The sequence below is a fragment of the Archocentrus centrarchus genome, chromosome 17 (genome assembly GCF_007364275.1).
Source record: "Archocentrus centrarchus isolate MPI-CPG fArcCen1 chromosome 17, fArcCen1, whole genome shotgun sequence".
Lineage (NCBI taxonomy): Eukaryota > Metazoa > Chordata > Actinopteri > Cichliformes > Cichlidae > Archocentrus > Archocentrus centrarchus.
Window position 1 is genome coordinate 4,943,522 of NC_044362.1, and position 13,155 is coordinate 4,956,676.

Below are 13,155 nucleotides of genomic sequence, written 5' to 3' on the forward strand. Positions count from 1 at the left end.
GCCTGGTGTCAGTGTGTGACTAGAGCAACAGTCTTTAAAGTGAAGGTCGCTAGGGAGCAGCACTTGGTCTGGAACTACCGGGAGGTGAAGAAAAACAAAACATTTAATGTGCCCCCCGCCCACCCCACCCCCGCCTTTAAAGAATAAACCTGAAGCATCACATCCCTGTGTGTGCCAACTCTCCAAATCCATTCACAGAAGCCTCCCAATCAAAGACGGCTGGTTTCAGCAGCACGAAGCGGACCAATCAGAAAGCCTGATTGGCGACAGACCCGACCCGCTTGCCGCCCCTTGAGTCAAAACCAGGCGCCTCGAAGTGAGAGGCGGGATTTAAGATGTGGCGATGGAAAGACTGGAGACTGGTATTCAGTGTGGGACTGGGTTTAACAGTATTGGTTCAGCGTGCACACAAGCACATACACGTACACTCAAAGAGAAACAGTCCTCCCAGAAACAGTCACATGACAGAGAAAGGGGTTAGAGTGTGAGAGTGTATGCCTGTGTGTGTGTAGTGGTGGACACCTGAAAGAGCGTGTACAGCTAATGATCAAGTATGCACTGGGATATGTGTGTGTGTGTGTGTGTGTGTGTGCGTGTGTGCGATGTGGGAGTCAGTGTGTGAGACTGAGTATTTTTTTTTTTTTTTTTAGGCCAGTCTGGTTTTGTTTTCCTCCTCCTCATCTACCTGGTCTGATATGTGAGAACTTAAAATCTGCTCTGAATAAGAACAGCTCAATCAACTCCATTACCCACAATTCCTTTTGCAGCAGCTTTGTCAGACAGACAGCCGGGTTAGCTGTAATGCTGTTTTTCCTTATCTTTCGAGCACAGAGGGGTGCGCTGCAAAGGCTCCTTCAAACCCTGAATCAGATGCATCACAGTCATGATCAGCAACTCTGTTAACCCTTTCTGCTTAAGGCTGCGACAGTGATCAAGTTTTTTTATTTAATGTGACGGCTGCACATTAGTGGATAAACTTTAAACATGATGCTGAAGAGTGGAATTAGGTTTTGACACCAATGCAAAATAATCCAAATAATTTCACTGAATGAATATTCTGTTATAAGTACCAACAGACTTATTAAAGGTTAATAGAAATGTGATCTGTGTTCTATAAATTTTAATCTAAAACTCTGATGCTGGCTTTAAGGTTCCTGTGAACTCTGCAGCGCACTCCTCTGATGCTGAAAAAGGTGCTAGCAGCAGGCGTTTCCTCTCGTTTTGATGAGATGCTGCCAACAACAACAAAACAGTCCAGACAAAATTTTTTTAAAAATTTAAAAAAGGAGGAGGCAAAAAAAGATGAGCTGAAAGCAGCAATAATAATAATAATAAACAATAATAATAACAACAATAATAATAATAATAATAATAATAGTACTACTGGAACCCTTGTGAAGTCTTATTTGAGGGACTGTGGGAAAGAAAAGTGTGGGTGCACCGATCAGCGCGCCCACACAGGCCAAGAAACAGTCTTTGAAGAGGAGCTGAGCTCTTAGCGAGCAGCTGTGAGGATTTTCCCTGACTACACTATCGATCAGAAAGATTTAACTTAACACACATAAATCTCGTCCTCTCTGACGCATAGTAAATATAACTGGCCAAAAAAAAAAAAAAAAAAAAGTGAAAGAAAAAAAAAATCATCAACAACGCAAAGAAAAAAAAAAAAAAAAAAGAAGAAGGATTTATAATAGTTTGGATATTTCTGGTGGAGGCGTGTAAACGTGGTGGGTCTGGGTGGGGTCAGAGGTGAAGAATTGTCCAAGGCCAGTCAGTTTTGTGTTTTTCTTCAGTCACTTTTGTCCTTCTGTGAAGATGCTGCTGCGTCCTCAACCGCCTCCTCCTCTCTGCCCATCCCTCCATCCTCTAAAGCTGAATAATCAGCCTCGCCTCTCGTCTCCCCCTCTTTCTCCTCAGCCAAGTCACTCTCTCCACCTGCCTCTTCCTCCTCATCCTCCTCCTCCTCGTCCTCCCCTGCTGCTTTCAGATCTGCCTTTTTGTCCTCCTTCTCTTGGTCTCTTAGGGCGTTTGGAGTCCCAGCACCGCCCCCCAGTGCTCCGGCCATTGCACTCTGCAGTTCGGCAAGGTTGGAGGCAGTGGGGAAGCCCGGCAGGCTGAGTCCTCCAAGGCCTGGAGGTAGGAACATAGACGGGTAGAGGAGACCCGGGGCCATGGTGGAGAGAAGGAAGGGGTTGAACGCCAGGGTATTGGCGGACATGCCGGCTGCAGCCAGCAGGGCAGCGGCATCACCGTTGATGGATGCCTCTGCTGAAGGGTCAGCAGCTGGGATCTGAGGTGCCACAGCGTCATCGCCGAGTGATCTGTCTGTTTTCTCTGCCCCATCCTCCTCCTCCTTCTTCTTCCTCTTTGCCTTCTTCACTCCTCCTTCGTTTCCCTCAGCTGCGTCCTCCTCATCCTCTGCGCCACCGTTTTCTGCTTCATCTTTATCCTCTCCCTCCCTCTTCCTCTTTGTTGTTGCCGCCTCATCACCATCTCCTCCCTCTCCTTCCGCTGTGCCGTTGGTTTTGCCTGCTGCGATGGTGACCGCGGAGTTAGGTGCAGCTGGGGCCGGAGCCGTGGCTGTTGCCAGGTTACCACCAAATAGGCCGCCAAGGCTGAACATGTTGGGTAGGGCAGTAGCCATGTTGGGAAGGCCTCCCATGCCGGGCAGCATGAGAGGCAGCATGGAGGCGGCAGCGGCGTTGGCAGCGGCTTGCTTGGGGTCTGTGGGAGGAGGGAAGGCCATCAGACCTGCAGCCAGCTGGAGAGACTGAAGGCTCTGGAGAGACGACAGGTCCATCCCTCCAAACAGACTGTTCAACAACAGAGGGTTGATGCCTCCTGCAGACACACGTGCACGCACACACAAACAAACACACCGACACGGTTAAAATGGAGTTGTATGAGCCTTCAACACATAGATTAACTCCATTTTCTAATAAGACTGATCAGCCATTTCTGCCTGATTGCTATGTGGATTATCTGAGTGACGAACTGCTGGTTGGTTTGTACCTGCAGATGAAGCAGCAGTGGCCAGTGAAGCCTGTGCAGCCTGAGCTGCCGCAGCAGCCTGTGCTGCGGCAGCTGCCTTGGCAATCTCAGATTTGGGGCGACGCCCCCGACGGCGAACACCCTCTTCTCTGATTACAGGGCCGGTCAGAAGGCGGTCAAACATGGCTTCAGGGAGGAAACCCTGTGAAGACAAGGATTTTCTGTAAGCAAAAAACTTCAATTTACTACATTATGGCCGTTTTTAGCTTGTGTCTCTGTTACTAACCGACTGTTTGACAATATCTGTCCAATCAGGAGCGATCGAAAACTCTGGGTTCTCCAGCAACCACCTGGGAAGCTCCTTCATTGGTGGAGCCATGGCTCCGCCCATCTAAAGAATGGGAAGATTGAGTGAGTTGCTTTAGGAAAAATTCAATTTTCAACACCAGCGTGCTGACCTTGGAAAGGCTGTCGTCCTCCTGTGCTGAATTCCTGCTGCACGTTAGCTTACCTTGCGTCCGTTTCTTCTGTTGACCACAGGCACTCTTTCATCCCCCGTCAGTGTGTTGATGTCGATCTTGTTGGGGTTTCGACAACGATGGCGTTTCTGCTTGGGTTTAGAAAACTGAGCCAGCAGCAGCTCGTCGCTCTTCTGCAGCAAAAAGACAAAAAACAGAAAGGGTACATGTAAACAAGACCCATCACAGATGGGGATATCCTCCTGCGATTAATGAAAATATAAAACATTGCTAAGCAGGTGCCAACATTCAGCTGTTTTGGATTCATAACGAGGGGGAAGGCGGGGGTCAACGTGAATGCAGCCCTTGTGATAGAGAACAATTGTGTAAAGTTTGAGCGGTCTAGCTTGAACTGTAGCGTTGGCCACAACTTCTATAAAGTCTTTGTGGAAGAGCCGCAGCTGCCGAGGATGACAAGAGCTCGACTTTTTCTAATGAGTCAGGATAATAAGTCAGGATAACATTACAGCCCCGTTTCATAACAGAAACCCTTCAGAAGACATATCACCTGCTGATAAACTGTTCTGCCCTAATTTGAAGGCCTTGCCCTAAACTTTTATCAAAATACTTTTAGTCACCCGAGTTAGAAAACATATAACACACATGCCAGTTTTCATTATTACCAATACTCATTAAATCAAAACAATCTTACGCTTGCTCGAGGAGATCTTTAATGGTTCTATAAATACTTTTTGGTAACCATGTCCTAGAACAGATGCATAAACTTTCCACGGTAAACAAAGTACATACTGGGTTCATACACTTTTTCCAGGATCAAATTCAAGCACATTTTAAGTACTTTCAAGGTCAATTTTCAGGATTTTCCAGCACATTTACACTGATACAATTTTATACACATACAAACAGACTCAAAATTACTTCACATTTTTAAATCACATTAAAATGACGGTATTGTGCCATAAGTCACTTGAGAGAAAACAATAACCTGAACTATCCATTAAAGTGACCAATCACATTAGGCTCCACAGGCTCCACCCAAATGGTCAAAAGTCAGTTTCTCCACGGGCGCAGAAGTCAGCTCCGCTTGTGTAAGGCTTCCTGACGAGAGCGTGGACCTGCAGCAACACGGACGCACAGCAGACACTGCTGTGCATGACGTTTCTTTGTGTGCGTGGCTGCTGAGTTCTACGCTGTTTGAATTTACTCGTGAGGACTGAATAATACCTGCGCTCACAGAATGACTATTTGCGCAGGTTATGTTTTTTCTCGTGTGTGACTTTTAACCTAAATAGAATTCCATACTCATCTTATCCATAATTGGAATTTGCTGTTTTCCAGCGAACACTCATTAAAATGGTGTCTCTGTCTTCGAGGGAGGGGCGGGGTCAAACAGATTGACATGTAGATGTGCAGGCCAGGTCAGGCGGGGGAATTTTAGATTTTCCGACTCATTTCTTTCTCCGTTTCATAAACGAACTATTCAATGAGACAGTTAATTTATTATTTAAAAAGCACTTAAAATCTCAAGCACTGTATCCAAAATTCAAGCACTTTTCAAACCTTGAAAGGACAATTTTAAAATCCAAGGATTTCCAGCATCTGTACGAACCCTGTACATACTGCACTCTGTACAAGGGTGTTTACTACATAATGTCTTTCTATTTATATAATCTATAACAATAAACCAGATATAATGCATACTTACAAGGTATTCACATCATATTATACATGTGTGTGTGTGTGGGAATATTACTACATAATGCACCCATAATACATAATCTGCTGATGTCAGTGCATTATGTATAACACCGCTATAATAATCGTAAGGCAACCATATTGTTTACATTTGAGCAATATTGCTGAGCAGTAGGTATGGCTTTAATATTGCTCAATGATGAGTCATAGTCTGCACTATTTATGGCCATGAGTCATCCCTGACCAACAGCCAATCAGAAGTTGGCATCACAGGCTAATCAACAAGGCTGCAGCCTAGAACTGATGCTACTATAAACAGACTGGCTCTTTACCCACAAATGTGGGATTCCCCAGTTTCTCACTATCTACTACTACTACTGCCAGCTGCTCAATCCAGGAATATGAAGCTCTTGCTGCACATCTTTGAAGAGTAAAGAACACATATGCCAAATTTTATGTCTCAGCTTCTTGTGGCTTTGGTGTCTAAAGCCTGGAAAGGTGAACCTCACTGTCAGATACCTGGACGAACAGATGGACGGTATGATGGCACTATACTCCCACTTTCCTTTTATTTATTTTTTTGGAGGGGGACTTACCCACAAGTCACAGCAGGAAAATTTCATTAAGTGATAATCTTGGTTAATTACTGTGGAATGTTAAAGCTTATCAAATAAAAGTAAACACACGGGAGAAAACAGGAGGACTTACTGGTGTGAATCCAGGCATATCCATGGTGTATGGTGGGTGCTGCCTCAGCCATTCTCCCAGCTCTTTACTGGAAACCGCTGTCTCTTCCTCCTCCAGATTCCCTGAGGCCAGAGATCTGGCACTGGGGCTCTGCTCAGCAACACTGTGGGGTCTGTGGGCACGAGCAGCATCCTGAAGCCCTTCCACACCTGGGACCTTTGCCCCATTAGCATCATCCTGAAAAGATGACACAAAGGGAAAGATTAATATGATGTAGTCCTGTACAAGTATCACATCTGTGTGTACAACAACAACAACAACAACAACAACAACAACTCGACAGTTGCCCTCCCACATACCCCTCCTGTTCGCTTGTTGGCCATGAACAGCAGCTCCAGGCCCTCCACATTTTTCCTGCGGCCACGCCTCCTCCTAACGGCGGGCAGGTCAGCCTCGAGTGAACCGTTGGCTCTGTGTCCAGTGGCCGAGCCTTGCTGAAGCAAATCCATCTGGGCCTTGAGGGAGGGGTTTGTAACCAGGGAACCGGAGAAGCTGGTCAGTGAGGGAGAGGCCTTGTGGTGATGGGGCATACCCTGAAGATCAGATCAGTTTTAATGCATGAGTAGAGGAAATGCTGCTGGCTTCATCAGCTGATTTAGGTTAGAACTGAGATAATCTGATGAGCTCAGACTGACGACTGAGCTGAACTCTGCAGCCTGGCAAAACTGACACTGTGTTCAATTAGTTTAACAGTTAAACTCAATCATTAGAAACTAGTAAACAGACTGGATGTGTTTGAGCTTTAGTGAGCACCTTGGTGAGGTCTATAGCTTGACTCTGGGACTCAGCAGCAGCGTGGCTTTCTCTCAGCTGAGCCACCATCTCCATCAGGTTGCGTCTCTTGGCCGCCCTCTCTGCCTCAATCTCAATCTTTTTCCTCCTCCTCCTCCTCTGTCGAGGCACTGTCAGGCTCAGAGTGTCCTCCTGCAATAACAGGTCAGAACTTACTCCTCTTTCCGTCCCCAAAACAGCACCTTACCAATAAACTATTTCCAAAAACAAAATGTTAGCAGCAACTGATTGTTATTAACCAGCAACACCATTTGCTGAACTTGTTTTACACGTGTGCAAACACTCACGTGAACCTGTGGCGATAGTGTTTTCTCTTCACTCCCACTGAATGATGTATGGATGCCGGCCATCGTCAGCTCAGCCAGGCTCCGCCTCTGCAGCGGGCTCTCAGTCGCCATGGCTGCAGCCACCGTTGTTGCTGAGGAGCCATGCCCTGGCAGGAGGTTGCCAGGGAAGTCAAATACGTGGCGTCTGTTGACAGGCCACTTGCCCTTCAGGACGGTCTCGCAGATGTTATCCATCCTGTTGATCATCACTCGATCCTGAGTGGAGGAGAGAACAGAGTGAGGTGATGGATTATTCTGTCAGTCCCTTTGTCAGCCTCATTTCACGTATACTGTAAATCTCTCAGTGACTGCAGAGAACCAGGGCTTTACTCAAAAATCAGATTATATTTCAGCTTTCTAAAGTAGACTGGTTCTTATATGGTGCTTTTCTACTCTATTTGGGCACTCGGAGTGCTTTATACAACATACCTCATCCACCCATTCACACAAGCACCTTGCACTACTTTCAAGTGCCCTCAATCTAACATTCGCACACATTCACACTCCGATGAACGCATCGGAGTGCGATGATGCCAATGGACACTATGGAATCGAACCGCAAACCTTCCGATTAGTAGATGACCCGCTCTACCTCCTGAGCCACACACCTGAATATATTTCACATTTTAGAAAAAAAAAAAAAAAAAAGATGAAACATCTCTTTATCCAGTTACTTTCTAATCACTTGCTGTTTTTACAATTGCTGTCGAGCTACGGTCAAGTAAACACTTCATGCAGCAGTCAGTGTAGGGCTGGTTCTGATTATCTCTTGGCCTAAAAAAATATTAGTACATAGAAAGAATTCCTCAAGGTCCAGTGTCAGTTGAAAGACAACTCAGATTATTATGAGAAGACTAATAGGAGGAGGAAAATGGTCCCATATGACCAAAGAAAAGAGGCTGGAATTGAACACTGGCTCATCAATGATATCAAAATCTGGCCCCTGATTGATGTGGAATGTTTTGCAGGAAGGGTTGTGTTTAAGTAGCACGAATGCAAAGGAATAACCAGCTGAGCCAAAAAAGCGAAGCAGAGCTACTAGGCTGCATGTATGACGTGACTCATGTACTAATGGAATTACTGCTTTAGAAATCTACATTTCTGAAATTCAAAGGGGCCTGGGGAGAGGCTGAGACTGCTCTAAATGCTCACTTTCATGCAATTTTTTTCTAACTATTGAATTTGTATGATATCACAGGGAGTAGATATCGATAATATGGTAAAGGGGTGGCTAATCAGAAAACAGCTGGCTGTAAAGGGACGGGACAAAGAGCTAAAAGGGCTCGTTTCAGACAGAAGGAAATCAGCTCTGCATTTTTCTATTATATATGTAATTTTAAACTGTGAAGCAGGCAAAGCTGCTTTAGTTGAGTCCTGAAACATGTAGAATTGAGTTGGACATGAGCATAATAGATTCCCTTTAATGTGAGAAATGACTGTATTGTACAGGTAATTCCAGCCACCATAATTTGCCTATGCTGGCCTGTATCTGAGACTCACCTTAGGCCAGAATGAGAAGCCAAAGGCACGGTCCTGCAAAGCCTGCAATGCAGAAGTTTCTGGCAGGTCGTCGGGGCAGAAGCCGTCTCTGGTTTCATCTCGGGCCGAGGTGCTCAGAGATGCAATACTCTCCTCGTCGAAGTTCTTCTGCTCTGATGCTGCACTCGCTGTGTCGAGAGAAGGAAAGTCACGCTGCAACCCTTAATTAAAAAGAGCTCCTGAATTGTTATCAAGGGAGCCAAACTCATTTTTTCCTCTCGCCCCTGGAACTTAGGCCTATTTCTGATGTTTCCCCTCATGACTCATCAGGGTTTTAATGAGCCTGTGACCGAGTGTGGGGCCAGCAATAATAGTGGTCGACAACCAGGACAAATAAAGTGGGTAACAAAAGGGTCATTACACACAAAAGTGCAATAAAAGAAAGCCATTCTGTGTGGAAGACAGTTAGTGCTTCACCTTATCTCTCTGATAATACAAAGTTTCAGCATTATTCCTGCTTAGATCAATAACTGAAAACTTCTGCCACACTTAGGTTAAAGCAACGATCATAATTCATACCTTCAGCCTGAGAGGATTTCTCTGATTTGTCATCTTCATCTAGCCTCTCCTCCTCTTCCTCCTCTGGGCTTTTCTCTGTGTCAGCAGACTTTGGAGATTTAGGAGACTCTGGGTTCTCCCTCTCTTCTCCATCTTCCTCCTCTGCAATCTTTTGAGCTGGTTGTGCTTTAGGAGAGGAGCCTCGGAGTTCGGTCGCTGTCTCCTTCTGGTCGCTGAGAGGGTCATCGGGATTCCTGCTGCTCTTCTCTTCTGTCAAGTCTTTGTCTTGGTCATTTGTCTGCTTGTCTTCTTCGCCACACTGCTCTTCTTTCTGCACCTCTTGCTCCTCTTTAACAGCCTTTGGCTGGACCTCCTCTTCTTTCTTAATCTCCTTTCTTGGCGATTCAGCGGTCTCATCTTTATCTTCGCTGACATCTCCCTCATGGTCCTTTTGTTCATCAGAAGTTTCCATTTTAGTGCATGGAATGTCATTCGCTTCTCCATCCATTTCCATTTCCACCATCTCCGTTTTTCCCTCTATCTTTATATCCTTCTCCTCTAACTCGTCCTCTTTAGTTGCATTGACAGCAATTTTGGCAGCAGATGTGGCACTCGCCAGTTCTGCAGGGGTTAGGAGTGGAGCAGAAGCGGTTTCTGTTCCTCCCATCCCAGCTTTGGTGATCTCTAAAGAGGCTCCTATGCCCATGCCGGCTCCTCGCTGGCTGGTAAAGCGTTGGTGGGCGTCCAGGAAGGCCAAGGTAGGGTCATTCAAGATGTGATAATCTGTGCGGCTCACACCGTGCTTCGAGGCACCCAGGAGGAGGTCCCGGTCATGGCGGCCACACTCCCACCACTCTGGAAGGTCTGGGGAAGGCTGGCAGAGCTTGAGGCGCTCAGAGAGCAGAGGGTGAGGGAGGACTTGCTCTCGGATGCGGCGGAGAAGCTCGATGCGGTAGAGGGTGCGAGAGGCACGCTCCTCTGTGATGGGGTCAATGATCAGAGTTGGGTCTGGAAGTTCTGATGACAAAAAAAAACAAAAACAAAAAAAAAACACAAAGAATGAGTAAAAACAAACATCATTCACAACTTAGTTTGAATAATCTCAGGCAATACGCAGCAAGTTCCCCCTTACCCGTTTCAGTCTTGACCTGCATTCTGCAGACCCGTTTACACATGGCGATGAATGAGTAGTAATACTTTTCCAAACTCTCATCTGTCTTCTTGTCCAGTCGAGCAAAAGCTCTGAACTGGGTCCAATCAAATTTCTGACGTTTGGTATCAAAGACGACTCCAAAGGTGGACACAACACGGTAGAAGTCGGCCTCTTCACGACGTGTCCACCTGAACAGGGAAAAGGTTCAACAACCCAAAAATGTGAGGATTCTCTCTCCCATAAAACATGTGAATCCACATAGAGGCATTCAATAATACATGCTACTCAATGCAACACTACCTTTGTCTTCTCTCCTTGTAGTACATGGCTCCCTCAGACATCAGGGAGCTGGTGTTTAACACTGGCGACGCCTCTGGTATGAACTGTCCACCCTTGGTAAAGTAAGCGCTTCCTTTAGCCAGATATGGGCTTCCTTCTGCCATGAACACCCCTGCGCCCTCTTGGATGTAAGGTGCTGCTCCTCCTGTTTCGGTAACCACACCAATGGAAGGCAGGAACTCCCTGCGTCTTCGTCGCCGGCCATCAGGTCGGTTGAGCGCCTCCTGGCGAAGCTGCTCTCTCCGGTTGGTGCGTTGGTAGGCCGTGATGAGGCGACGCAGACGAGCTGTCAGAGCTGAGGCTGCTGGCCAGTAGAGCCGCTCGTTGGAGGCAGGAGCCCTCTGACTGTTTTCATCAGATTTTGCTACCAGGAAAGAAGAAATGAGATCAGTGTTTTCACACTTGTTCTATATTGTGCTGCTTCTGGCAAAGCATACCAGGAATAGTCAGTAATGGCATCACTCTGTACTCAGAGCTGACATCAGTCTTATATATTTATTTCTGTTTTTGCCGTCATATATATCCTGTTCCGATGCAAACTGCTGATAAGTTTATTCACAAGTAATCCCTGTGAGCCAAAAGCTCAGACTTCAAACTGCTCAACACACTCCGTTTCAGTTTTTTTTCTACTCTTGGATCTGTGTGATATCAGCAACTGTTTCTTATGAGGCAGCAAATCAGAAGAAAGCTGACTTTAAGGGAGGGAAGCTTGTTCCAGACAGAGGATGAACTGAGGAGCTGCATTAAAACTCATTACAAGACACATGAGGACTCATTTGAAAGCTTTCAATCATCCAAAGAAACCCTAGTAGAATTCAAGAATAAAAATATAGAGTTGGAAATGACCAGAATTACCCCTTTTTCAAATGGCTTCAGTCACTTAGTCCAAAATTACTTTTGAACTGTTCAAGTCTTGCTGTACCCCCCCACTAAACTGAACTGCTGATTTGGATGCTGTTGATATATGTGCGTGTTTTATATTGCCTGACAAACTCAAGTTAGAAACCTCATAATAACCCCCCCCCCAGAGTTTGTCATGCCTGGTGTCTCTTGACACGAATATGTTTCAATAAATAGATATGATCCGCTATAATGGAGGTGTGTAGTTACAGCTCTGTGCATGCGCGCGCACGCACACACACACACACACACACACACACACACTGGGTGAAAGAAGAGAGACAATGGTGAGTTTATTTCCCACTTGTAATCTATACCAGCCTTGGTTAAACTCAGTCACAGTGATGAATGATCCAGATTCTAATTAGTGGATGGTGATCAGCTGAACAGGTAAAACTCTATGAAGACATAAGACTGTCACTGAGTGGTTCTTCACTCGCCTCCTTTCACTCTGTGTTTATACCCCACTCTGCATTTAGTTAGTATTAATCTCTGGCTCTCTTCCACAGCATGTTTTTTTTGTCTTGCCCCCCCCCAGCAGATGGCTGCCCCTCCCTGAGTCTGGTTCTGCTGGAGGTTTCTTCCTGTTAAAAGGGAGTTTTTCCTTATCACCATCGCCAAGTGCTGCTCATAGGGGTTTTTCTCTGTGTTACTGTAGGGTCTTTATCTTGCAATATAAAGCGACTTGAGGCGACTTATGATTTGGCGCTATATACATTTTTTTTTTAATTCAAAGATATCCCTGGATATTTATTCCTTTTTTTTTTTTAGTTTTTTCCAATCAGTTTTTAACTGGGCAAAAAGGCTAGTGGGAAGGCTAACGCCACATTAGTTAAACTGTACCTTTTTGTATTAAAAACAATACACCTGGGGTCTACTCACCTAGCAAGATGCTGATGGAAACTATGATATCCTCATTTGACATTCACACTTTCACACACCTACTGACTATCACCTCCTCCCCTCTGTCTGTGTGGAGTTTACCTTCATTCTCTCCCTCCACACCCTCATCTTTGTCGTCCAGGGGAGAGTTGGTGAAGTCGTCCATGTCGTCTTTAAAGGGCATGCGCAGTGGTTTGTACTCAGGATCCTCATCCTCACTGTTGAGAGTTACGAGGAAAACTTAGGAATTCACCTTCTGGAAGACTGGTTCACTCCTTTGTTGCTTTAAATCTGATTATTTCCAGACCCTGCAGGAGTTCTAAGCACCACTTGAAGCTTAAGTGTTACAACAGAGTGGGAAATAGGACAAACTTCAAAAGGCGTTACAATGTGACTAATCAAACACAGAAATAGGGACTAAAACAGACAATACTACAAGGACAGGAGAGTAAAGAGCTGCTGGTCAGTGAAGCCTGCTTTCTTACCCCTCAGCACCATCTGCCATCATGTCAGAGCCCCTCTGCTCAGCAGCGATGGCTTTGGCGTCTGGCATGCCCACTCGCTCCAAGAAACACAGGGCGGGGTCAGCACGCATGGAGTTGTACTTCTCATAGCCTGAAGAGGAAGAGAAAGGCATGAGAAACACAGAAATCCATGCCTGCAGGTGTGGAAGGCTACAGACCGGATTTAAATGCTCAAATTTGGTAAAGAAAGACTGAAAGGTTATCTGTCAAGACACACCCAGCTACGGGCAAACTCCTAGAAAGAAGGCTGAAAAGGAGTTGTGCTTTCTAGCTCGATACTATACAGGCGG

General features: G+C 45.8%; 1 protein-coding gene across 1 annotated transcript in view; it reads right to left on the minus strand.

The window, feature by feature from the left end:
* Nucleotides 1-365: 365 nt before the first annotated feature.
* Nucleotides 366-13,155, minus strand: part of chd7 (chromodomain helicase DNA binding protein 7) — a 56,147-nt gene continuing 43,357 nt past the window's right edge. Inside the window, exons 27-40 of the mRNA XM_030751453.1 lie at nt 12,827-12,956; nt 12,444-12,559; nt 10,521-10,923; nt 10,200-10,408; nt 9,089-10,084; nt 8,531-8,697; nt 6,992-7,246; nt 6,666-6,836; nt 6,212-6,445; nt 5,874-6,089; nt 3,503-3,643; nt 3,278-3,382; nt 3,013-3,193; nt 366-2,841 (exon numbers count right to left, since the gene is read on the minus strand). Of these exons, the coding sequence (XP_030607313.1) occupies nt 1,790-2,841; nt 3,013-3,193; nt 3,278-3,382; nt 3,503-3,643; nt 5,874-6,089; nt 6,212-6,445; nt 6,666-6,836; nt 6,992-7,246; nt 8,531-8,697; nt 9,089-10,084; nt 10,200-10,408; nt 10,521-10,923; nt 12,444-12,559; nt 12,827-12,956 (4,376 nt within the window). The 3' untranslated portion in view covers nt 366-1,789. The remainder of the gene's footprint in view (nt 2,842-3,012; nt 3,194-3,277; nt 3,383-3,502; nt 3,644-5,873; nt 6,090-6,211; nt 6,446-6,665; nt 6,837-6,991; nt 7,247-8,530; nt 8,698-9,088; nt 10,085-10,199; nt 10,409-10,520; nt 10,924-12,443; nt 12,560-12,826; nt 12,957-13,155) is intronic.